Source organism: Etheostoma cragini, chromosome 6 (genome assembly GCF_013103735.1).
Source record: "Etheostoma cragini isolate CJK2018 chromosome 6, CSU_Ecrag_1.0, whole genome shotgun sequence".
NCBI classification, from domain to species: Eukaryota; Metazoa; Chordata; class Actinopteri; order Perciformes; family Percidae; genus Etheostoma; species Etheostoma cragini.
In genome coordinates, this window is record NC_048412.1 from 10,052,235 (window position 1) to 10,078,964 (window position 26,730).

The following is a 26,730-nucleotide window of genomic DNA, read 5'->3' on the forward strand; positions in this document are numbered from 1 at the left end:
AATACAATAAATTAAAATACAGACTGAATATATACAACATCATTTTTTTCCAATAACATAATGTAGCACCGTTAAACGGGAGTTAGCTGTAACGCGTCTGTTCTATCTAATAGATTGACATAGAGTTAAGGAGAGTTGCACAGATGAGTTTCAATGCAGGCGAACTCCCTTACACCGATCTTTTAGTTTGTAATAGGTGATTAGTCCAAAAGTAAAATCATAACCTAAGTGATTTGGCATATAAAGATATTGTACATATATTAAGGTTTTAAAGAACTGGGAAGGGAGTTAGCTACTGGATAGAACATGAGAGATTAGGGCTGGGCTATATGGACAAAATCCAATATCACAATATTTTTGACCAAATGCCTCGATATCTATACTGCAACCATATTGTAGTGTTGACTATTGGTCCTTTCACAAAATATTTACACAATTACATTTTTGATAGATAATCATCAGCAATGTGGACAGAATGACTAAGTGGGTAAAGGCAAATAATAGAACAATCTAGTAAGTTCAGAAAATGACGTATTTTTTTACTTTAATGCAGACTTGAAAACCAGTAAAAGACAACACTTATGTCATATTACGATATAATGTCCAAAATCTAAGAATATATATATATATATAGTCTCATATCACGATATTAATATAATATCGATATGTTGCCCAGCTCTATTAGAATTAGCTGATTGGTTTTCCTGCCTTTTGTTGTCAATCGTCCCGCTTTCACTTCAGAGACAGATCACTTTGTGCACGTATTCCCTGCTAATGATAGGGTATTGTTGCAAGTATACACATTAGTGCCGCTTGAGAGGTAAGTACCCATACTGATTGGCATAGGAGTGCAGAGACGGATACAGTAGTTAGGTGGCAGGCTGCTTTCCCTCTCCACTGAGCTCTGTTTCTTGAAGTCTGCTGCTAGCCTGCCCCTAGGCAGAGCCACTCTCCAGCAGACTTACTCCGTCACAAACACTCTCTCCCGTCCTCAGGCTCTCTTTAGCTTCTCCTCTTAATTGTCTTACCCACTCCATGTTTTAATTCTCACCTACTTCTAATGTGACACTGTAGACTCAGACTTACAAAGAATATGCTCTCACCTGCTACCCCCCACCAGCTAATTTGTGTCTATGAAATCTACTATACTCACATTTCTCCAGTGGGTTTGCTACTACGCACAAGAATCACAGCTAAGAAACACACAGCGCCAGACGCCACCTGACACCTCCTCCCCCCACAGTTTTTCACAGTTGCTACACGGTCTACAAGCTCTCTCTTCCCCCTCATTTTCCCTATCTTTCTCAATTCCTCTCCTTTCGTCACGTCTACTCCCGTCTGTATTATCCCATCCATCTACTCTGCTTTCTTTTGTCTGATTGACCATGTCAATCACTAAATAAAAAGGCTAGATTAAAAGGCTAGATTGGTGCATCCCTGCAGAACGGGTTGTGAGTAGGGCCTCCGTGCTTGTCTGTCCCCCGGTCCTGTGTTCCAACCAGGTGCTCAGCCGCACTCCTGCAGAAGTTGAATGTGTAATTGTGGGCAGACCAGTGCCATTAGTTTTCTGTGTGGAGTACAGCAGAGGCAGTGGAACAAATGACAGTAAGCGAGAAGTGTGGGTGTTTGGGGTGGGTTAATGACTGGATAACTTAATGCAAATAAACCAGAAAGTATTGCGTGCACGACTGCTCTCTTTATGAGTGCTACATGGACTCTGAAATGCTGAATCTCTTAAAGTGACAAACTGAAATGTGTAAATATTTTGACTGAACATACTCCCTGCTTTACATAACATCGCCACCAGGGCTTGCATTTCAGGACATTAGAAATAACCCAAAAAAGACATTTTCCCTTTGTAATAATATGACATTACGTTTTTACTCACTCGCTCCCTTTTCTTTTTGTTCTGCTCACCACCCTCTTCCTCTTTTTCTTCATTCTCTGCTCCCCCTTATGACATTCTCCCCCCCCCCCCCCCCCCTCCCCTCACTACCCTTCGCATTTCCATCGTCCTCTTTTTTTTCTTTTCATCTGCTCTCCACCATCCCTCTTTTCCACCTCTGCGGGTTGTTCTTGTTAACAGCCCCAGCAGTAGCAGGATGTGCTCTACAGGCTGGGGTCTAGGGGGCCACAGCTGCCCAATAACGCCCTGATTTATCAACCTCCTCCAGCTAGTCTGCATGGAGATGCTGTTTTGCTCGCTTGTTTGGTTGTTACTTACATCCGGCGAGGCAGGTTGTTTGTATTTCTGGCCGCACGTCCTAAGGATGTGTCTAGTGTAATGAAATGGCTCTCCTCGTAATGTATCCAGCCTTCTCTCCAGTAGCTGAAGCCTGTCTGTGCATCTATCTATCTTGTTTTTTCTCTACCAGGAGATATTTACTGACTTAAGGAATGAAAAGGGCGGCTGGTGGTCTAGGTTGATGTTTGTTTTAGAAATCTCCGCCACAACCACTTGATAACAGAAGATGACGCCTTTGCTTTTCTGTGTTGCTTTTCTCTTCTTTCTCACTGTATTTCTCATCTTCTCCCTCCCTCTGTTTGTACACCGTGTCCAGTTACAGATGGGGACTAGATATGCACAGATCCAACAAAGACAAATCCCCAAACTGATTTCATTTAAATTCATTTTGAATTAAATGTTTTCTGTTCTTCCCTTTCTCTCTCATTCCTATGACTTTCCCTCTCTCTCCAATTCTTCCTCTCTCTCCGCCTCTAGTCCAGTACCAGATGGAGATGATGCGTTCTCTGCGTCACGTCAACATTGACCATCTGCACGTGGGCTGGTACCAGTCCACCTACTACGGCTCCTTTGTCAGCCGAGCGCTGCTCGACTCCCAGTTCAGCTACCAGCACGCCATTGAAGAGTCCGTTGTGCTCATCTATGGTAAGTAGACCCATTCAGAAGACTTGGGGAATGACTATATGGATGAATTTCTTATCACTCATCTTGGACCACAACATCCTATTAAAATCAACACAAGACAGCTGCTCCAAAATATCCATCTGGGGAGACTTTTTTACCTAATGCAGTTTCCAAGTCTTTTGGCCACGGTAAAGCATTAGAACAAAGAAGTTGGTTGAAGTAATTATCAAATACACTACAAACAATATGTAACTTTAAATGCCCCTGAAACTGTTATTTTTAATTAAAAATTTGTATCTGACAATCATAAATGACCTGTAACAGTAAACAAGACTAATGAGTAAACGAGAGAACGCTATTTTTATAAAGTTTACGGCGCTACAGAACCCACATTCTGACGCGTCGACGATTTCTGTGTGACACTGGAAAAGCCAGTGTCATTGTGTCCAGCCAGGTACAAGCAGGAGATTTTTAAAATATATTTTAGAAGACATCTGTTGTAGTTATGGCTGATAGTGGGGCAGGGCCATCACAGAATAGAAGGAAATTAAACAGAAAACCACTGAAAGCTAAAGCTAATGATAGATGACGTGTGAATACCTGGTTTCGTCAGGCTTTCAACAGAAGGAAACATTTACGGGATTGTAAATTATTTAAAATTGTCCCGGATTTGGCCCTCAGGTATGCAATATGTCCATTTCCATTATTCAATAACTTTCGAATGTGTGATGTGGTTGTATGTCAGCCTACACTAAATTACGTCCCCCATCCATTTAACGGTCGGTTTTATTTCTTTTCAGTTTGTGTTTAGGCCTACTATTTTCTTTTCCCTTGTCCCCCTGTTCCTGTGTAAAGCGTCGTCGGCTTTCAATAAATGCACCATATAAATCAAAGTTGTTATTACATTGGTTGCTAACGTTACAGCAAACTCTTAAGGCTTTGGCTCGTGACCCAGTTTAGCTCACATTACCGTATGCAACACTTGAAATGCAGCGAAGCATCTGTAACTTAATGTCTTATTGTAAATGAATGATTTTCTGTCTGAGACGAATATTTATCAAAACTATATGACTTCCTGGGAATGCTAACAACGGGAATACAGTGGGCAATACAGTACAGTAAAGAAAAGACCTTTGCACTTTTGGCCAAAGCGGTTGCTAGAATCAACACAAACTGAAAGTTACAAATAGCCACTTTAAATGATTGAAGGTTTTATTGGTGAAAAATATTCTAGCTTAACCTTTTTGGGTCAGTAGTCACTTATAATTAAAACATGAGTGGCTTTTAACAGACAAGGACAGACGGGTTCAACCATCAGTCAGTAAAGGTAATGATAAGGTGGGCTAGTCTAATTCTTATCCAATTTATTGACATCACCACAAGGGAATGTTGTATTGACTAAGTTGTAAAAGAACAATTGACCATTCACAGACGACCACAAATAATAGAGATTCATGTCGGTGAGAAGTGGTTGCAGGAGAGTAGGACCACACCGTTAAGATTTACACAAAATGAAGGGAAAAAAACACTCTTACATCACGAAAGCTAGCTCAGATCATTTTATCTAGTTTTACTTCCCAGGCATTAAAACAGCACGACTACTTAGTGATGGCCAAAGGAAGCTCCGGGAAACATGTTCTCTTTTTCTGAGCCCATAGGTGGGGCTCTCCCTTCAACGAAGGGTTGAAAACCGTGTATTGCCATTCCTTCAACCTTTTTCTTTGAACAGAGCGCACCATCCAATGAGTTCAGATAATAAAGAAAATGGTTCACAAAGCTTCGTTTGGCTGTCACTACTTCTACTAGGGAGTGGATCAAGTTCATAGTTCATATTCATTTTAGTTTTAGCCACAATTAAACAATTGGTCTCTTTTAATCAAGCGGTATATAAGAATAGCACTAACATTGGGAAGTCGTATATTTTTATAAATATTTTCTTTTTGTCCAGATCTTCAATATGCAGATGTTCTTTCGTATAATGCCAACTGCTGTTCAACATCAAGGTAGCAGGGCGTGTCCTCAAAGACCTGGTCTTATGCCCTGCTAGTAAACCAGCAGTGGCAGGTTAAAGGGGGTCTTATGGAGGTAAAACCCCTTGAACAGCAGAGGAGGCAGCGACGAGCAAGAAGCGGGGAAAATAGTCAGGAGTAACAAGGTGGCTGGTAACCACTAACATGACGTGCATGGACATCATGCGCCAGCCCTGCACCTGCTTCACAGCAAAGACCTTTTAAAAGCTGCCCATAATTGCTGCTCTACGAATGCCATCCCAGATGGTGGAAGCTTTCTTTCAACTGACAGCAATTTCAAAACCTACATGACAGCAAATTAAACCTGTCACTATAAAACCGTGTGCATTCAACTCCTCAGTAAATAGATGATCATTACCACATAACCATATGTAATATATTGTATGAAAAATATATACATGAAATGTGACTCATGCAATACAGACTTTTACAAGTTGAATAGAGAGAGAGAGAGAGATATTTCTGCCCATATTACAAATTTCATAATGAGCAGAGTTTAGCTCCTTTAAGGCGTATGAGCTGACAAATAAGTGTAAAGTACAGAAAAGCTTAGTGTTTACTTACTTAAGTCAAGAGTAAAGCAGCAACCAGAATTGTTTTTTAAAAGATCGTCATGTTTCAGTGCTGGTGACTGTAGAGAGGTAACTATACCCCCCAGGGTGTCATGTTCTTAGATTGTAAACAATAATGATAGGCAAGGATTCCTTTTAACCAGCTGACATATGAACCCCTCTGATCTAGTCTTGCCAGCTAGTTGGCCACTCAGGCAGGCAGACAGTAAGTCAGCCCTTTCTCATTATAAACGAGGGCTCCTGTTAATGTCAGTCAATAATGCAGCGCTTAATGGATCAAAGTACCTCAAAGGAATTGACGTTCTCTTGGTTTAAAGAGAAAGGCAAAGAAAATTGATTTTTTTCTTTCTCTCTCTTCGTCATTAGCACACTGGTCATTTTGTGCCAATAGATGAATCAATCAGGCTACCAACTGGCAAGTTAATAGCTTCCGTCCAATGACAGCTTAGAATTCTTAAGAGTGCGTTTTTGAAGCAGTGACTTAAATCTGTTGGCCGTGATGACAGTTTTCTTGTATGAAGGGAACCATTGAAGAGGTTAAGATGGACATGCACAGAGCAAACCTTTAATAGCTCTTTGCGTGTTCAGAGCTCAAATCAGGGACTTTTTTATTCATACATTTATTCATAAAGGTATACATTTATTGTTTGAGTGCTTATTTTGGCATCAGCAGCTTAAAGACCGACAGATACAACGCCCATCCCTGTTCTCCATAGCCACTTACTTTACTGTATGTTGACCAACAAAAAGGTGTGTGTGTGTGTGTGTGTGTGTGTGTGTTTAATGTGTGCAAATGCAGTCATGGTCGAGGCCAACCATTCCTTTTTATGAAACGGAAATTTCCATTAATTTGAGAGGCCCGTAGGAGCTGGAATGTGATTTATTTATATATAAGCTTTTTATGGATAGGAGAGAATTTTATTAATCAAGTGTGGATGTCACCAACCAATCTCAGTGGCAATTGGCCAGTATCTTGTTTGGGAGTCGCCCTGCTGTAGGCAAATGGCTTGTCGCAGTTGGCTTTTGGAAAGGAAGTAAGTCACTCAAACATTTCTGGTAGACTGGAGTTTGGTGGCTGTCAGCCTGTCCAGTCTGAGCCAATATATCCTCTCTTTCTCTCTCTCTCTCTCTCTCTCTCTCTCTCTCTCTCTCTCTCTCTCTCTCTCTCTCTCTCTCTCTCTCTCTCTCTCTCTCTCTCTCTCTCTCTCTCTCTCTCTCTCTCTCTCTCTCTCTCTCTCTCTCTCTCTCTCTCTCTCTCCCTCCCTCCCTCCCTCTCTCTCTCTGGCAAGTAGCATGAACAGGAATGTGAAAAAGAATTCGACTGAGACATTCCTCAGCCAGTCTAGATAATTTAGTTTTCTGTCTTTTTAAATGTGACTCTTCAGTTTGTTGAATTGATTTAATATACTAGAAAGCCTGCTGTGCAAATGCCATTTTGCAGTGGACAGACCACCAGCTCCTCCGCTCCCCTCCGGACTGCTCAGATTTGTAAGCCCGTACAGACAAGTGTTTTATATCTCTAAGATGGATGGAGTAGAATTTCAGATCAGTGACAAAATCGATGAAGTTAGAGATCTGATGGGGAGAAACGGCATCTTCCCTGATTGTTTTTTATGGTTGCTCCATTCCAGCTAGCACCTTGTTAACAGGATTTTTTTTGTACTTGTTTTAAGGACACTTGTGATTTTCAGATTAGTTAGATTTCTTTCTTTGTTTGGAAATAGAAATTTGACACTTTTGAGATGTGTACAAATAAAAAATAAAAAAACCTGTGTCTAGTGGTGAATAAATACTCAACTGCTGGCAGTGCTTTCATTTTTAGGAAGGACAACATACATTCTGGATTGGGACAATATTGTAACTTTGATCTATGATTGTGGGCAGTGCACAATACAGACACTGGTATTCCTTGCATGTAAGACACATCTTATCATTGCTGTTGTCACATCATGCCATATTCCACTTGCGGATATAGTTATGCTTAGTTCTTCTTTTGGAAAGATAATTCCAGAGGGTGTCTCCATCACCAGGTTAAACAACATCTTAAGCTCATGGTTGAATCTTAGTGCACTATATCACTGAAAGTTATAGTGATAAAGATAACTTATCTTAGCTTCAGGAATCCTGTCTGCTCTGGTACTCTATATACACTATTTTATTATGTTAAATCACTATATGAGGATGTTTTGGGTTTTGAACAATTTAGAGAATAAGATTTAACGAAGCGTTTAACTTTGTTCTTTCCACTTTCATCACTCTCCTTTGTGATTCTAGATCCTATAAAGACGGCACAAGGCTCCCTGTCCTTGAAGGCCTACAGGCTTACCCCCAAACTCATGGAGATCTGCAAAGAGAAAGATTTCACACCTGAGGCGTAAGTAACTCAATGCATGGGCTCCCATTGGTTACAGGAATACAGAATTGATAAGTGTGTGCCCTTTCAATCTTTTGCTTATTCAATGAATGCAAATGCAGGCTTGTACATCCACAGGGGAGGCATTTAGTCGCAGTTGCAGATTGATGCTGATGATGATGATTTATCAGTTCGCCCTCGCCCGTCAAACAAATGTACCATGTTTATGCTTTTTCTGACCCCAAGGCTTATCGTAATTGCTTTTAAATTGCAGCTAAAATGAGTGTAATGAGGGAACCATTTTACAGATAGTTCAGGATAGTCCTGGTGCACAAACCCACACATGCATAAAACATGCATGAAGGGACACACATGCACTGACAAATGCAAGTAAACGGCTCTATGAAGAAGTCCCAGAGGTATCGAATTGCTACCCTCTCACAACCTCCAGATATACACTTTTAAATTCATTAAAAGCAAGAGTATTTGCGGGGAGAAGGGGCAATTTAACTGCATCATTTAATTTCTCTTCCCCCTGTATGTCTCCACCTGTGTGTCTCCATTGCTAGTGACTTTGTTATTGACCCAGTGGGTTTGGCGTGGTTGGGATCCTTCTCATTTCTGCTGCTTTTCACTAGTTCCTAGGATTTATTACAGCTCCAATCTGTAGCTATCAGTGTTCCCAATAAGCCCATGATTGAGAGAGGGCAAAAGAGGGGCAGGAAAGGACAGTAACACCGCATAGCAATCTTGTCTCAATCCTATTATTTTCAATATGGACTAAAAATCTGAATATCAATAATGTTGTTTTTTTTCTCTCTGAAGATGCAAAACTTCAAAGGCGCCCCCCCCCCCCCCCCCCCCCCCCCCCCAATTTCTTTTATGTTGGTGTATTTGATGTTACATAAGCTTGCATATATTGTACACCTTTAAACAAATGAAAGGCAGCGATAGATGAGTGCTGAATAGACCCATCCCTTTGAACTGTCCCCCCTCCACCCTTAAGTCCGCTGGGCGATGGAGGCAGTGGTCAATAGCCTCCACTTCAGCACACAATATGAAGCATCAAATTAGTCGGCCTGTGGAGTCAACCTTTGGCTTTGTCCAGCGGGGCCCAACTTGGAAAGAGCGTGGCATTAAGTGCACCAAAGTCAGGAAGGGTTGAGCAATTTGTCCTGCCTAGAATGTGTGGTCCTCCTATTTCCTTATAGACACCTTTTTTTATATTGCTTTGCAGGCATTTGAAAAGGTCATAATTTTCAGGAAATGTATATAGAGCACTGCAGATAGATACTTGTGCCAATGTGTATACCAAACAGTATTTATATCATTATAGATTTTCCTTATAGACTTACCACCAATACAGATTTTTGATCTCCCCACTCACCTTAGGCAGGCTTGTCCACTTCCACTGCCTCAGTCTCCTCTTAAAGTTGGCCTGAGGTGATGCTCTACTTGAAAATAAAGTTTTTTTCAAAATGAACTCATCAGGCTCAGATAAGGCTCCACATCCATATTTATCACACTGGCAATCATATAATGAACATCTCTGTTTCTGGTACAGTGCACATGGTTGATTAATGCAGTGAGCGTATTGATCCCATAACAAGCAAGATGCATCTTACAAGCCAACATTAGACATATGCAGACATTAGTTTGTAGCTCGTGCACAAGTGACAGGCTGAACCAAGGCACTCAGTCAATGCTATTGGATTTATGTGAGACATTAAGCAAAGTTTGAAGTTCCATTCTGTGCTAACAGGCCCATGTCAGAGAAGAGAGAGAGAGAGAGATGCTGCTTTTAGCTCCTGAGGAAGAAGAAGTGGTGGTTAAAAATCGGTCAGTGCTTTGCACACTTATCAGCAGAGCCCATAAAAAAGTCATTTAGGCTACTGAGTCTAACGTTGTTCGGGTGTGCAACATGGAAATCCTATCATATTACACAATTTTCAGATATCAAAATATAACGTGCATAACATTACTATTCATTTTGCTTTTATTTGGCTGAGGTACAATTTACTGAGAAGTACAAGCCAAGTGGTTACAATACAATGCCCCATTTAATACCTTCTTCTTCTGTCAAAAGCAGACCTGAGAAGAGCTCTTCCCTTAACAAAATAGATGTTAAATCAACATAGTTGCATTAGAACTACAGGTAGAACAACTGTTAACACCATTGACTCTGTGCTCACTTCAAGTATATTTAAAATGGCTATGGATCAGGGAAGACCTGACTGTTGGTTGCATGAGTTTTAAGTCCTGTGTCCTGCATGTAGTTTTTGTACATAAACGGGTGCCCTTTTTAAAACCACTTGTTTTTTTGAATGAATGAATTTATTGGTAGTAACCAAAGGGTAGGGTCAGAAACTTCAACTTATATCAAGGCCCCCCTTCATACACTTTCAAAAGTAACAAACGCATTGCCAAGAAAAGAAATTCCTTGACAAGAAAGATGAAATAAATCAATAAAAAAAAAACTAAAGCACATATTGTTATGGAAGTTTTCTGTAGAGCAGGAGAGGAAAAGTTTTGAAATGAGGTTTTTGTTGAAACAAAAATAAAGCCAGCTGTGCAAGTGAGCCAAGGTTGGTCTACGGTGCGTTTGATTACACGCTGCAGAGTATAGGTGAATAAAATACGCAACGTTTACAGGAGCAACGATGTGCAGTGTCTGGCAAAGTTAAACAGAAACATCACGGTTTTATATTCTCTTTCGCTGGCAAAAGGAGACCTGGTTTGAAAAACATGCCTAATCTTAGCAAAACAATTCATCTTAACACACAGACAAGTTGGAGCCACTTCTCCATCTTTTCTACATCTGTCCCCCCATGCCTCAGAGTCTCTAGTGGTCATTTATCTTAGCTGCCAAAGACAACCTGGTGGCGTTTGGTCACGTACCGATAGGTGTCCTGACTCTGCACCTTTATCGATAAACATAGCTCTGGACAACTGTGTCTTTCAGACTTTATGTCATCAACCTTCAAACAGCTGTGATCTATTCTTCAGGGAGGACACACACGGAGTTAATTAAATGGAGTCATGTAACTGAAAAGCATAGTAATGTAATAATATAAACAATATTACAGAAGGATAAAGAAATCATGCTTAAATGTAATTTTCCCATTGCAATATACACGTACCCAGATACCGTAATTCCTCTGGTAATGCGTTCCATATTTACACGCCACAGACAGACATGCCCCTGCTTTTCATCACTGTTAAAGGTTGTTTCCAATTGAGTTTGCCTCTTTCTCTAAACATGTTTGCATGTTAAATGTCCATAACAGAATATTTTTCAAAAGCTTTATAAAAGAAATACACTTCAGTACTAATTTATTTAGACTAGTTAATTGCGCAGAATGCGTATCATTGACATTCCTGACTTGTCGGGTTAGGGTTATGGTTAGCTGTCGTCTCTGTCGTCTGGCTGAAGTGGGTAAAAGCATTGCATGTAAGAACTGACACACTCTTTTTGGGACTGACAAATTGTAACTTAACCGTTGTTCTCTTGCTTCTTTGTCTCCTGTCCCGTCCTTCACTCCAGCTTGAAGAAGGCGAACATTGGCTTTGAGCATATGTTCGAGGAGGTGCCTATTATCATCAAAAACTCCCACCTCATCAACGTGCTGATGTGGGATCTGGAGGACAAGTCCACCGTCGCCGACAAGCACGAACTGCTCAACCTCTCAAGCAGGTCAGTCCTGAGCTCATGCAGCCATTTACCAAGAGGGCCTCAGGTCAGACTTCTTGGTCGTAAAAACCTTAAGAGTGAATGCAGGCACATACGCTATCAGGATCGGCTATTTCCAACAACTTTTTCTCAGGAGCAACATTTACAAGATGTTTCTGCATGGTCTTGTACGGCGTTGTTAGGGCAAAATCTGTCATTCATAAAATAGCACAACCTTGATGCTTGCTATAAATGTTCTAATCTAAAACTGACATTGTAGGGAGATGTAGTTGATCTTACACATTTAACTGCAATATATACTCATGAGGGATTTATTACCAAATTATTTGACTCAATCTCTTTATTTTAAAGTTTCAACGCTCCGTATGATCACATTAAAGCATTGTCTAATTTTATGTCACTGCCTGTATCATGTTGTTTTGTAAACACATGAGCGAGATCTAACATTGGAAAAAGAAATTCTGCCATAATAGTGTTCATCAACAGACGCAAGTGTGTCTTATCACCCTGTACCAAATCACTCCACAATCAAGTCCAAGAGATGGGAAAAGCATCACACCTAGCTATCCCAGATGAAGCAAAGTGTCACTTTAAATTGATTCATTTGCACATGTTTACCATAGTAATGTGCACACATATCTATAGAAGAAGAATGTCTTCCTAAAAGCATCTATTACAGGCTTTAAAACCATGTCATGTTTTCTCTGTAAACCTGCAGGGTGCTTTCACAGACATGAGTTAAAGCTACTTCTAAATTAAAATTGATTTGACATTAGGGAACTCCTGGGCATTAATCTGTGTCTTCTGCACTGTTCTAAAGTGTACCAGATAGGTGGAAACAATAGTAGGTCTTTGAATGTCTTTTGGCTTATGTTTATCTACCATACATGGTTTTTGTGCTGTTTTCACGCAGTTTGTAGCACGGCTAGTTTTGAATTTTAGGGTTCAAACCGTGAAGCGGTAGAACTCTTCTATGTTTTCTGTTTTACTTGTTATTTGTTGTCTGCCTCGCTGGCTCAAATTCCTGGGAGCTGGAATGAGCTAGAAACATGAAACTTGAGGGAATAACTGGAGATGGTGTGCATGTGCTTCTTAAGAAATATGAACCCAATCGGTCACATGGTGGCGCTGCTATTAAGGCTTTAAAATTCAAACTTTGAAAGGCCACACCCCCCACACCGTAAGTCAGATTGACTTGAAATTTCTCACACCAGAAAATGTCTGCATAATGACCTCAAAGACACTCTGCAAGTCTCATTCAAGTTGACGCTTTAAATCCACAATAACTGGACGTGGAATGACGCAAATCAAAGTTTGAGCTTGGAATCTTAGCTCGCGGCTGTATTAGCAATTGTGTTTGTGTTGGTCATGTGCTTTTCTCAAATTGCCGTGATCACACTTAATTGAAATTAAATGTTTTTGACACATCAGTTGTAGGCATTTTAAACAAAGTGCACTGTTTGTCCAATCGTTACAAAGCTTGCAGGATATGTTTTATAACGACGTTGACCACGTGTAAAATTACTCTGAAGTCACAATAGAGAAAAAAGGTTTGAACCTGCGAATCGCCGCTTGTTGCTATGTTTATCTTTTTGTTATCAGAATGAATTATGAATGAATTCATCTTAATAAATAGAAATAGTTTGTGTAGCCAAAGCTCACGTCTGTTCCATTATCTTACAAAACTGAGCTATCTGGGCTGGCTCAGGTGGTGGAGCGGGCGCACGTATGTTGTGGTTTTCTCCTCGACGCAGCGGCCGAAAGGTTCAACTCCACCCCCCCATGGGTGACATATTCCTTAATTACAATAAACGCAACACCATAGACATAGATAACGTCAGCTACATTTTTATCATTGGAAGTCAAATGCCCACAGACACTGACTGTGTTCACCCTGCTTTGGTACTTTGCTTCACCATTTGTCATTAGCCGTGGAAATTATCGTTAAAAATGTACATAATGTACAATGTGTGGGTCATATTTGGATCATTTTCACAACGGTGAATATGCGTCTGACAGCACTAATGAAGATAGGGTCAGATTTGGTGGAATAACGAGCTACACTGGCCGCGTTTGCTGTAATAAAGGAATATGTCACCCACTGCAACACTATGGCTCTTTTGTGTGGGTTTAATAGTTTTTAGAGAATAATGGACGTCAATGGCACACAAGAATAAGCTACTTGAGGCACTGGTTTCACTTATAATACTTGTTAAATACATTATTTTCTCGTTTTGCTTGTTGATCATAATAAAAAGATTAAAGATAACTGCATCCTAATCCTTTAAAAAATGTTTAACCTACTTGGACTGCAGTGCCAGATGGCTGAGGGATACAACATCAGGGCATCTCAAAATGTGTAACTTGCCACTCATGAAACAGTTTTACTTTGAATTTTTTTTATTGTGCATCTTAAGGGCTAGGAAACGAACCCCAACAAGTTTTTGTTGTTTGGATCAAATCTGTAACCCACAATGAAATAACAGCACACATACATAATCTGGTTTTTAGACATGCTTGACCAATTATCATGTTTCAGGAACTTATTGGCGTACCCTTGGGTATGTACCGGATGTTTGATTGGGATATCTAATCCAAGACTAGGTACAGTAAATGCCATATCTAAATGTCATTTATTCAGAAATGTCTCCAAATACAGGATCTGTCATCAAACTTTGTCTTCCATCACTAATGAGCACAATATGAACAAATATCACCCCACCAGCCTGGCTCTTGCAGTCTCACATTTATATCTCAGAGGCTCTCAGCATCAGTCTCATGAGAATTTATCAGCAATCATTTATGGAGATAAACTGCTGCAATTGGAGCAACAGCTGTGAAGCTTCCCAGCGGCAGGTGTGAGAAATTAGCGAAACACTCTAAAAAAAACACACAAAAAAACAAGCAACTTGTACACTGCAGTGCATTGCATCAGGAGTTGTTTTGATTCTTCTCATCTGTGTCCTGTATTGCAAGTAAATCATGGATTAAATGAACACTTCTTTGTACAGAGCTCTGTAGATGCATGTGCCTGGCCAACTAAATGTGGCACCAACACACATTTGTTATAAATTGTAAATATACACTAATGGGCAATAACTTTCTTTCTTGCATATTTTTCCATTTTCCAAATGACTATTCAGAATTTGAATCATAGCTTTCAATATGATCAGAAATGGGGCAAAAGCGGCCTGGTCCTGCTCGTGGGTTTCCCGGCATGACTGCCCATGGGATGTCTGGCAAGATGAAATTGTTTCCGAAGTTGTCAGATTGCTACGCAGCTCTTTCCTTGTATTGGATTGTAGCGTCCGTCTCTCTACTTCAACTGACAGCCCCGCCCTTTTCTCCTCATTTCCTCCCCTTCAAAAAAGACCACGATAATGGGTTTTATTTAATGTTTTTCCTTTTGTCTCATTTTCCAATCTGCAGCCCCATTTGTCAATGTCATCTACTTCTCAGGCTGAGTGAATGCAGTTTCACTCCAGCAAACGGGGTTGTTCTTACCACAGATGATGATGTTGATCGTGGTGATGGATTGCATGAATGTAATTTCATTTATGTAGCCATTTTCCACCACACAGCTTTGAAATGCCTTAATATTTTTTTGCAAAGTTACAAAGCAGCCTATATTCATGTCAGGCCACAAAGCTGAACGCATGTGGGCTATCTTTCATGGTCTTCACCCATTTAAGATTTGCCCCTGTGTAGCGGTTGACGTTGTTCATTACAAACCATCCCTGAATCCCATATTTACTTTTTTGTTCCTTGTGAATGAGCAACTCGTTAGTCCATTACTTCCTGTCTGCTTTGTGTAATTGGCCTTGTGCATAGAAATGTTGGACAATAGAAGGATACGTAAATAAAGCTTTCTGCTCTACCGGGACTACCCATGGTATGTATTCAATAAGGGAATTGGTATAAAGTGCAGGGGAAAAAAAACACAAGAACTGTAACGCTTAGAGATGCAGTTATAAGAAGACTGGGGCAAGCAAGGAAGGTAAAGAGGCAAAGCTGGAAACAGACCACAAAGGAGGTGCTGATAGACATGTTGCTGTGACGGAAATACGCTGTGGGAAAATGATCCTTGACAGACAAACTTCAATCAATATGTCTCTTTTTTGGGCTTAAATAGTGAGAATGGGCTAGGAGGGAGGATATGGGAATTTAAACACAAAATGAATCAGGTATTTAGTCAGGATTATGTGTCAAACCCATAAGTCGGTTGGAAAAATATTTATTATGCATACATGTAAACTTATGTCGGGAAACTGTTTAATTAAGGCTATTTCATGTCCTTTTCTAAACCTATTATTCTGCTACTGAGGCAGGCTAAAGATCTTTATTGTGCCCCAGTCAATCAGTTTAAAAGGCTCCATCAGAGTGAAACACTCATAAGAATGGAAGTCACCTCCTTGGCAGCTTTGTTAAAGAACTCCTCTTTGAACTTTCAATTTACTGAATGTATGCCCATTATTGCTGCTATTAATACAGTTTTAGAATTCGTCCTCTATCGTCCTGTGTGAATATGAGCATGTAGGCTGGAGCGCAGGTATAGCACTCTGTTTGGGTTGCGGTTGAACCTGACCTTAAAACGCAATCATTGATGACAGGAAGTCCCTCGTAGGCTTAGATTTCAAATTCAGGGTTGAGCGAAGGCTTGCTGACCCGTCTGAATAATTCAACCCTGTGGAGCTGTATGACCAGGCGATATGTAGGTTAGAATGCATTCTTTTATTTTTTTCAACTGCTTGTACTGGAAACATCACATTTGAGTGTTTGAGTGCACAATTATGAGCAGCAGTGTGTTTTCCATGCATATTCTGGGTTTTATAAATACAGTAATACAGTAATTACTGCACAAATGTTACAGTGTTTTTAGATACAACCAACTGTAAAGAACAGAGCAAAGTCAATGCATTTGAAAGCAGTTAAAGTATTAGTTGACACCCGTAGTCACTAAGCATGTGTCAAGGACAGGTAAAGAAACTTCTGAATATAAACTGATAACGAAATAAAACTGAGTCCAATGCACTGAAACACATACACACACACCCCCACACACTTCAGTCCCGCTCAAACATTAGACACTTGCATAAATGACAGATGTTTTGAAGGATCCTGCTCTGACTAAATGTTTTCCTCTGCATATATTATAAATGCCCACCAAACAAATTAGCCACCATATTGCTCAATGTAACACTTTTAAATGGCCTTTCGTCAGCGGGAATCAATTTTGACACAGTCGGAAGGACTCAGCAGGGAAGTGCTGTGGGGAGATTTGGTCCTGGGCCAGTTTTCATGTTTACAGCTCTGACACTGCATTGGGGGGTTGACAAACTGATCACACATCAATCCTCATAAGCAAATATGATGGGACTGGAAATGGCTCAGCAGTCCAAACTATGGGAAAGACAATCTGACATTCTGAAAATAATACTTCCATGCTTAATTTTAGGCACATGCATGAAACACTTGAGTGTTCTGGTGTGTGCTCTGGTTACATACTTTATACATTTCACTAATACCTTCTGACATTAATGCTAACAATTACAATGCTTTAGTACACTGTAATTAATTGCAGGCATTTTTTATAGTACCTAATGGTTAAAAGGGAACTACAGTACCTTTTGATGTAAGATTGTAATTGGTAATCAGTAATGTTGCCATTTGGGAATTATAACATTTTTAGAAATTCCCTTGTTAAATTATCTGGCAGAGAATACTAAATTTGTAGCTGTTGAACTAAAGGTTGAAATGTTTACCTTACGTGTTAATATTGTGGAACCCTAAAGCCCTTGTGCACACATTGTGTCACGTGACACATGGGAAAATTCAGTTATCCCTGTAGATTAAGCCTTCAGCCGCAAAGTGAGATATTAAAGACGCTCTTTAACATTTGCGGTTTCTTATGTATACAAATGTTCCACTACACCTCGTCGATACATGTTTCTTTATACCTCACTCAAACAGGACACTGACGTTTTAAATACACAAGAAATTAGCTCAAATTGAGACAAGTTAAATGTGTTCTGCTCAATTCTGGTTACATTGCTTGTTTGTCAGTGGTACACAGGGTTATTGGTAATTCTTTTTAAAGCCCCTTTCCCATGGGACAAAAACCCACCAACACCCGGCTTTTGTCTTATGTGGGGAAGTGAACAGTCGGCATTCATGCCGAGGGCAAATGACTCTGCGGTAGTTACGGGTAGTTATCGGCTACAGCTCCAATAGCAGGGGTGAAACACAAATTATTGCAGCGGAATGCTATGCTAACTTAGCACCAAATTCCGTCTGTCTCCGTGCAGGCAGAACTCAAACATCGATCCAAATGAGTCGGCACCGAGTTTGAAAAAGATTAAATGAGTAACAGATATAGAAACAACTGTAACATTTCACTGCTTTCTAGTGCTTACTTACCCTTTTTTCTGGCACATTCATGACGTTGAACGTGCCACACCAGGAGAAAATCACAAAGCTGTACTCATCTACTGGAAATGGGAAAAGAGTCTACCCCCCTATTTTAGCAGGTTTTCCCATGTTTAAAAAAAAAGAAGAAAAAAAACATACCGGCTAATCTTGGTGGGAAAACGGTATGTTTTTTTGTTTTGTTTTTTTTTGTTTTTTTTTGCAAAAGAAGACGACATGAGAACACATTGTCAAGTTGAGCCAGGAGAGAGGGATATTGATTTATACAATTAATTGAAAATCTTACAGCAGAGAGGAAAGCAACTTAAATAACCCAACACACTCCACTTTTCCTTCACATATTCACACAAACAATGAAACGCACACAAAACGGTTACATCAGCGCAAGTGTACACACAGCTAAAACATACACTGTGCTGGCAGGCCTTGTGGGTACAATTGCTATTTAAATAAACATTTGTAATCTGGTTTCCTACAGTATATGCTGTATTCTGTTGCACCCAAACATTCATAAATGAAACAATATCATTCCACAGAGGAACGTACAAGGGGGAGATGACTTGAAGTAGAGCACTACAGCCTTGTCAAGGTTGAACTTAAGGCAGTAGTGAGACATTGTGTTTAAAAATGGGGCTCATGGGAGGAGAGAGGAGTGGAGTGCTGGAAGAGTTGTTTAGTGTTGTCAGCATGGCAGTGTTGGGAAAAGATGAGGGATGTGATACCGGAGCAGAGAGAAGAAGCACAGGAACAAAAGGAAGGGTCCTCAGGTCTGAGTACTCAAAACCTCTAAGAGAATTTTCATGTCAGATGTCTGTCAGAATACATAAAAGCAACAGAATCTGGTAGGAGGTGAACTCAAAGATAAGGTCAAAACGGATGACATGAACTGTTGAAAAATGTGAATGTAGCAACCACAGGTCTCTGAAGGGACATCTTAAAGCTTCAAATAGTGACTAGCACTAGCCGCTGTTAATCTTTGTTTGGGGGTTAGGGTTAACCCACCATCCTAACCCTGTGGTTAATGTCAAAGGAAGGAGGATCTGTGGATGTCCATGGGTTCCCCTTAAAGTTTTCTCTCACGCTTCTGGGTTGTTTGTAGCTCGTTCTAGACATGCTTGAGATAAAAGAACGAGGGGGAACACTTCAACTTGTCTGAAAGTTTTTCACCTGAAGGTGGTTAAACTGTACACATTGCATTTCCACCTGGCTAAAGATTTGTATTACATTGCAAGCCAGGCCACTTGCAGACATCATCTGGTTGATTATGTGTTTTTGGATTATGCGTCTCTCATTTTGCAGAGACGAGTGATGTCAGTTGGCCGTTGGTCAGTTTGTTGCATTAGCCTCGCTTACCTTTTCTGGTAGACCAACAACTGGAAAAATGCGTCAAACTGTGTAACACTTGATTCGGGGCCGCTAAAATGCCTGCGCTGCTCTCTTGTGTTCTGAAACGGACATCAGAGACAACCGAAACATCGCTGCATGTGACGCTAGTTAACATTACACTACGCAGGAGGTAACGTTAGCCTACCGTTATTTTACTGGAAAGGATTACACCACTGGGACACCAATCGGGAGTCAAAGCCAGAGAGCATCTACGCCATAGACCCCTGTAGTGCTCAGGGTTGTTGGCGAAACAAAACCCAACAGGATGTAATGGTTCATTCAAATACAGTCAGTAAGCTGGTGGTTTATTCAATGTTATTGTAAAATACCCTTAGCCATCCAGTGATTCTTCTTTTTGTCATGGAACTGCAATAGACCCTGGTTAATCGACGTGGCGCTGATGCACAGAGCTACCGTCTCTGACGTCTTTTGTCCCATCTGCTGAATTTCAGCAGACCTCCGTTCGTCTAAACCCATTGCCTTGACACTAAGCAGGATTTAAATTGGCAACGTTTCTCTTTAAGTTAGGCTTAGGGGTGAATAAACGACTGTACGTCACTGTTGCTCACAGGTTTGGATGGCAGCACAAAAACAGTTTGAATGATATGCTGACATTTTTCTTCCAGCAACCATTTGGAGAAGAGCCTTCAGCTTCTGATGGACAGGGTGGATGACATGTCGCAAGACATTGTCAAGTATAACACCTACAGCCGCAACCTGAGCAAGCAACAGCAGCAGAAGCACCAGGTAACTCTAAAAAAAAAACACACACACACACACACAAGCTTTCATAAGCTGAAGTGCGCACACCACCTACAGACACAATGAGTAAGCAGCAACTGAAACATCAGCTTACCAGCATGCAAGTAAGGCAAAGAGACACACACACACACAGGCCTTCACACTCGCATTCACACACACACAGATGCACGTGCAGCCCCAAACTCAACAGGAAAACATCAGGTATATTTCTCTCAGCCATGGACACAACCAATTGTAGCTACAATCACAGCAGCCAAGCACCTGGTAACACAAACACACACACACACTCACACACAATCACACACACTAACACACACAGAAATATAGTACGTCAGGCTCAACCCAGTAGTGGAGCAGTCTGGCTCAACAGATGTACACTGCTGGGATAAAGCCTGACATCCGGCTCACTAACTCCGCTATCAGGGCTTAGCACCGCCCAGGATGGTTGTGACTGGTTTTAAAGAAATACAAACAAGCCCGAGCTTTTTTCCCTCTATCCCAGAATAGATGCGGCTGTAGCCAGAACACACTGCAGCTCTTTGGAGATAGGTCTGTCAGGGCATTGTGAGACTAGTGAAGCAGAGTAGTAAACAAGCCTGTGCCTCCGTTTCTGCGGACCTGGACCTTTTTCACAGCAGATATTTTGACTTGTCATAGTAGGAAAAGCACAGCTGAAATTGAACGATTTAACAAAGTGTCCCAGTAAGCTATTTCAGTGAGTGAACATGCACAGTACCAGGGCCTCTCCTAATTGGAATGCAGCCATTATTAATGTTTTTGAATTCACCTGTGCTTTTCCTACTATGGCATGTCAACATGTCTGCCGTGAAAGAGGCTTATGAAAATGAGTTAAGTTTTTCTCAACTTTCCCCTGTTTGGGCGCAGACCACTTAAATCTCTGGGCTGCAACATCAGATCCCGTTCATAATGACAATAAGCGGATCACCGTCCTAGTCTGTGTGTGTGTAAAGCATTAGCCAACGACAGAAATGGGCTTTGTCTCTTTAAGGAACAAGTTCAGCAGATAAAAAAACAAAAACTTTCTCTTATTTTGTAAGTATTTGACAATCATTATAATCGTGATTTGAACATTGGACCCAAAGTGTGCAGGGTCTAAAATATTTTCATTCAAATGGGTACTGATATAGGGTTCAGTTTTTCAGATGCGGGTCTCAATACTTTGTATATTGTATTTCTACCGTTTACATAGCAATTGAGGCAAACATGAGCTGTGAAGGGCAGGGGCAAAGAAAAGACGTATTACTTTACCTATATAACCGTTACCTTATAAATTATTATACCATCAAAAAAACAAGCAGGCCACAGGATGGCTTCTTTGCTTAACTATAGAAACTGCATTATCTTAAAGGAATGGGCAATAAGCAAGTCACCACCGACGTCAGTACCAGTAGCTTGTAGCAAAGACACAGCTTTAGAAGGTCTTTCTGTTGTGAGCAGCCACTAATGAGATAAGCTTGACTAATCCGAACCAACAAGTACATGTCATAGAGTTCATCCCTCACCTCGCTGCAGCTGCTGACATGCGCCCACTGAAGATCAGCATCGCTTCAATTCTCACGTGCTTCATCTTCCTCAATGAATTGGGCATTTCTGTCATGTTTTTATCCGTATGTGAAGAAGAGTATGTTCAGAAGATTAAATACTGATAATAATGGGTGCCTGGGTAGCTCACCTGGTGGAGCGCGGGCCCATATGTGGATGTGTGCTCCACGATGCAGCGGCCGCGGGTTCAGCTACGACCTGCGGCCCTTTGCTGCATGTCCTTCCCCCTCTCTCTCCCCTTTCATGTCTTCAGCTGTCCAATAAAAATAAAATACTGAAAAGAAAAGAAATACTGATTAATAATGTGCATGCTCATCAAAAATCTTCCAGGGAGAACTGAAACATGTGGACTCAGAGCTAGTATTAATAACCTGAGCCTTTTTTTCTTTTTATTGGGGTTCTGGTCGTCAATACATATATTACAGATATACATTTCTCTTTCTTTCATAAACTAAACATATTTTTAACAGAAAAAGAAAAGAAAGAAAACATCAGGACTCTGAGCTTTTTATTTTATTTTAATGAGTAAGACCTCTGTTTCTGTTTTTTCTGTACCAGTGAGACACATCACATTCAACTTTTAAAAACAGCAGTAGTAGCACTTTGTAGAACACACACACAGTCACACACCACCTACAAGAAGAAACCCCAGCCAGAAGCACTAAAAAGACCAGAACAAAACGTACGCACACGCAGATGAAGTCAGCCGCATACCAGCTGCAAGTACAACCTCAGCCAGATGCATCAGAAACACTTGGCAACAAATGCAAACACAAAGGGTCACACACATACTGTACATTACTCCAGAAAATGGAAGCACAGAGGAACATTGTTTCACAGTAATGTGCGCCAAGTGTGTGCCTACAAACTTAGACCTGCATTCTGTCATTATTATTCTGCTCTAAGTGGTAATGTTGAGCCGGGCTGACTCATCGTCTATGTTGACAGCAAATAAAGCCCCAGTTGAGTTCACCCATGTTACGCAGACTTGCTACATACATGAATCTGTGACCACCGGTAGCCCGCCGCATGCACACAAGGCATTTACTACCTCGGCCACGGAAAACACACACACCTGGGTACACGCACACCCTGGGCCAATCGTCCGCACTCGGGCCATTATGATCAATCATCCTTCTCCCTTACCGAGCTTCTCATCATCACAGCCCGCAAGCACTTCCCTTCACACACACACGCTCATGACATACACAATATCACAGAAAACCCCTTTTAATGGTGTCTACTTTTTCATGTTTCACATGATTCTCTACAATCAACAAACAGCACACACAGGGGCAAAGAAAGTGAGCCTCTATTATATCTTTCGGACACCTGCAGTACTTGCTCCATGTAATCTTGTGCAATTGACCCTGCTGCTTCCCAGACAAATGGAACTTTATTAATCATAAAAAAAGCAAAGACTAAAAGGCGCAGAGCACAGAGGGCTACATTTTTCATTTATACCTCTTTAAATGTAGTAAATAGTTGGTGAAGTTCCCAGGAACAATCCGTGGCCAAGTTAGTCTTTGTACCGGGATATGTATGACTCACTCCCTCGAATTTATTCATTTTCATTTTACCCATCGATAGAAGCAGGCACTTTGCAGAAGACTAGAAATGGGGCATTGTTGGTAATCTTATGAACCGAGGAATCATGATTCATAGTTAATGATATCCTTCGGCCTCCATTGGATGATTCAGCAATATTTTCCAAGTCATTATTTCTGAGCCATATAACTAATTTATTGTATAAACAAAAAGATTAACACATGAAAGGCAGGCCAAGTCATGGCTAAGAGTGAATTTAGTTGTAGTAGGTGCTAAATGAAGTCTATAACAACAAAAATGGCATCAATTCAAGCTTTAATTGTTGTTTTTAAAAGCTTCTGAAGGTTCAGTGGTCTGAGTCCATGTGCACCTGTGGAAAAGCTACCTGAACCAAAGAGAGACCTGATCCAAACAGGATCCGTGGATCATTAGACCAGATCGGTCAACCCAAACAGACCCTAATGGAGAAGGGACACCAACACCATCAGCGACGTGATGCACCATTAATTAGCTGGCAGTTTTGTTCGAAAAGAGCAACCATACAATGAGTTCCAGTTGATGGACAGAAAATCATTCTTACAGTAAATCATGAATTTAATAGCTGTGAATCAAATTAAACAAGTATTGGTCATTAACTAGAATAATAGCAATTTATTTCCGTGGTAATTATAATGTACCGCGTGATCAGAGCTGATACTGAGTAAGCTCTGAGACATTCAGACCCTCTTGAGTATCAGACACATTGACACAGACCCGAGACTCATGGCTTTAAATGAGACACTACAGGACTCGGTTAGTTTGAGTACAATTTGGACCATGTCCAACTCTGGCTTTGGTCTAAATTCTTTAAAACCCAGTGGTCCTCTAGTCCAGATACCACCCATCATACTACAGCCAAACACGCCATCCCCAGTATGAATCATGGTGTTTCCAGCAGCATGCTGTGGGGACTAGGGATTAACGATTACCGGTAAACCACGGTAGAAATGTTGACGTAACAATGACCCCATAAAATATCCTTGTCGCGTGGCTTTTCCACGGTGTGGAACCTCTGTGTTTACGCCTTCCCAGCTTCATTCGAGTCCTCTGAAGTTTCCGCGCAGCCGCAGTGCTCTCAGACATGAGAAGGGGACAGAATGTAGCAGCAGACTTTTTTTCCTTTATCTTTTTTTTTTCCTTTGTTGAAGTGATGTGGGTAGTTCTCTTAATCCATCCGTGGGTTAGCCCAGAACATAAGTTTAAACTATTCTGTAGCTTGCTAAACTGTCATGGCTTTAACTGCCTCGTTATCTTTAATAAGTGTTCTGCTGCGATGTGGAAGTTTAGCCCGTGTTACGACATGACATTTATTTAGAGAGAGATATTATCTATTGCCGTAATAATATGGCTGTTGCTGTGTTTCTTATTACATAGCTGATAGATAGGCAGTTTGTTTAGTATTACTTATGCAGCCTCGTGTGGATATTCAGGTTTTTTACTAGCAACATGCATTATTATTTGCTCATATTTCAGAACCACTTCCAACTTCACATGTAACGTCAAATACAACTTCATAGTTAAATTCATGTTGGAGTTGGAGTAAATAAATCTTCCTGATCTCAAAGTCAGACACCTCTGGTTCCAATTCTTACCTGACACCCTACAGCGGCCCAGTGTTTCATCAGCCAGTTTGCAATAGTTTTAAAAAGCTTATTGCCTATATTTTTGTAATATTATAAACCCTGTTACACTTTTAGACTATTTCAGCTTGTTTCGACCAACAGTGCTTTTTGAACATATTGAACACACTTTAAAAAATACTGCAAAAATACTGAAAACCATGATCATTTGGGTCACTATAACCGAGAGGTTACATTTTCATAGCGTAATGCTTCATAGGGATGCTTCTCAGCTGAAGCCCCGGGAAGGCTTGTGAAAGTAAAGGGTAAAATAAATACAGAGAAATCCTGCTGCAGTTAGTAAAAGAACTGTGACGTGCGAAGGGATTCTTTTCCCCACCAAGACGTAAAGCCAAAGCTACAGGAGTCCGGACCTCGATCCGACTTAAAGGTTGCCGTTCCCTCCCAGTCCCCATGCAGCTTGACAGAGCCTGAGCAGTTAGTAAAGAAATATGCCTCGAAAGGTGCCTCTTCTGAATGCTGACTTGAAGGAGGCTGTTGTGTATTTGCACTTAATTTAGATAGAATAAATTTAGTTTTTTTTACTTTTGACTTTACTTTTTAGACATTGCATGTCTATGTTTTATATATGGAAGGTGGAAGTGCAAAACTGCTTTTGTTTGCTTGTTTCTAAAAATTTGCATGAATTAGCATTTTGATTATGCACAGTCATGCTGTGACGCATTGGCAGGCACACAAAAAATACACTGGAGGAGTAACGATTCATTGAACAAATGGTTAGATCTTTTATTTATTGTTTATCTTAGCAGTGTCTGTCGGCTTCGATCACCCGCACAGGTGCGTGGTGGGGTGTGTGGATAATAGCTCTCAAGTGGCTCCCACGCCGTTTCTCCCCCTTGTCTGCCCCCGACTCCCCTTCCACCGGTCTGTGTCAGTCGCTCCTTCATTTTTCCAAATTAACAAGGCTTTTAGGATCTCCAGAGACCCGGCTCCTCGCTGATTTACCGACTGTCAGCCCTCCACAAATCACTCCATGCCTTCCCTGTCAACCCTGACAACTCTTCTCTCTCCGTCTATCTCCTCTATCTCTTCTTTCATCGCCATCCTTCTGTTCAGCTCACCTCCTTCCTGTTACTGTTTTTTTCCATTGCCTTCTTCTTCCTCTTCTTTATTTCCTTCTTACAATCCCCTGCCTCTTTGTGCTCTTTACATCTCTCTCACTATATTTATCTTCTTTGGGTTCTTCTTACTTCATACCTTTTTCCTCCCACTCTTCACCTTCCCGATGTCATTGTTTCACCATTTCTCTTCTCCTCACGTCATCCTGTCTTCTCTTGCTTTCCCCCTTTTCCTTTTTTAGTCCATTTTCCCTGTAACCATCTATTCCCTTTCCACACACCTCGCTCTCAATGCTGTTTTGTTATCGTCTCTAATGCCACCCGTCCTTCTCTCCGTTTCCCTCCCTCCAGTACCTCCAGAGGCGGACGCAGGAGAACGCCCAGCGACAGAGCAGAGGGGAACCCCCGCTGCCTGAGGAGGACATCAGCAAAATGTTCAAGCCCCCCCAGCCTCCACCACGCATGGACACATTGCTAATTGCAGGTACGCGCTCACACACTCTCACAAACAAACACACACGCACACAGGCAGCACTCTTCATCTCAGAGACCCCCCTCTCTCTAAACTCCATCAGCCGCCTCTGCTCCCCTTACAGGAGCTCAGGTTCTGTTTTGTAATTATCTCCGCCATTATCTTGAAATTACATTAATTTAAAGTTAAATGACTCCATCTCCATCTCCACCGCCCCTTTCTCTGCTGTTTCACGCTGTTCAGCTCTCCCCCGCCTTCTGAAAACATTCTGATCCTTCAGTTTACTCTGTTCCCCACTAATTTGATGTTTTGCTGTGCCGC

General features: G+C 41.1%; 1 protein-coding gene across 1 annotated transcript in view; it reads left to right on the plus strand.

The window, feature by feature from the left end:
• The window catches only part of LOC117946950 (eukaryotic translation initiation factor 3 subunit H), a 62,706-nt gene that overhangs the window by 35,526 nt on the left and 450 nt on the right, over positions 1–26,730 (plus strand). Inside the window, exons 3-7 of the mRNA XM_034875470.1 lie at positions 2,723–2,890; positions 7,746–7,845; positions 11,369–11,518; positions 19,954–20,074; positions 26,289–26,421. Of these exons, the coding sequence (XP_034731361.1) occupies positions 2,723–2,890; positions 7,746–7,845; positions 11,369–11,518; positions 19,954–20,074; positions 26,289–26,421 (672 nt within the window). The remainder of the gene's footprint in view (positions 1–2,722; positions 2,891–7,745; positions 7,846–11,368; positions 11,519–19,953; positions 20,075–26,288; positions 26,422–26,730) is intronic.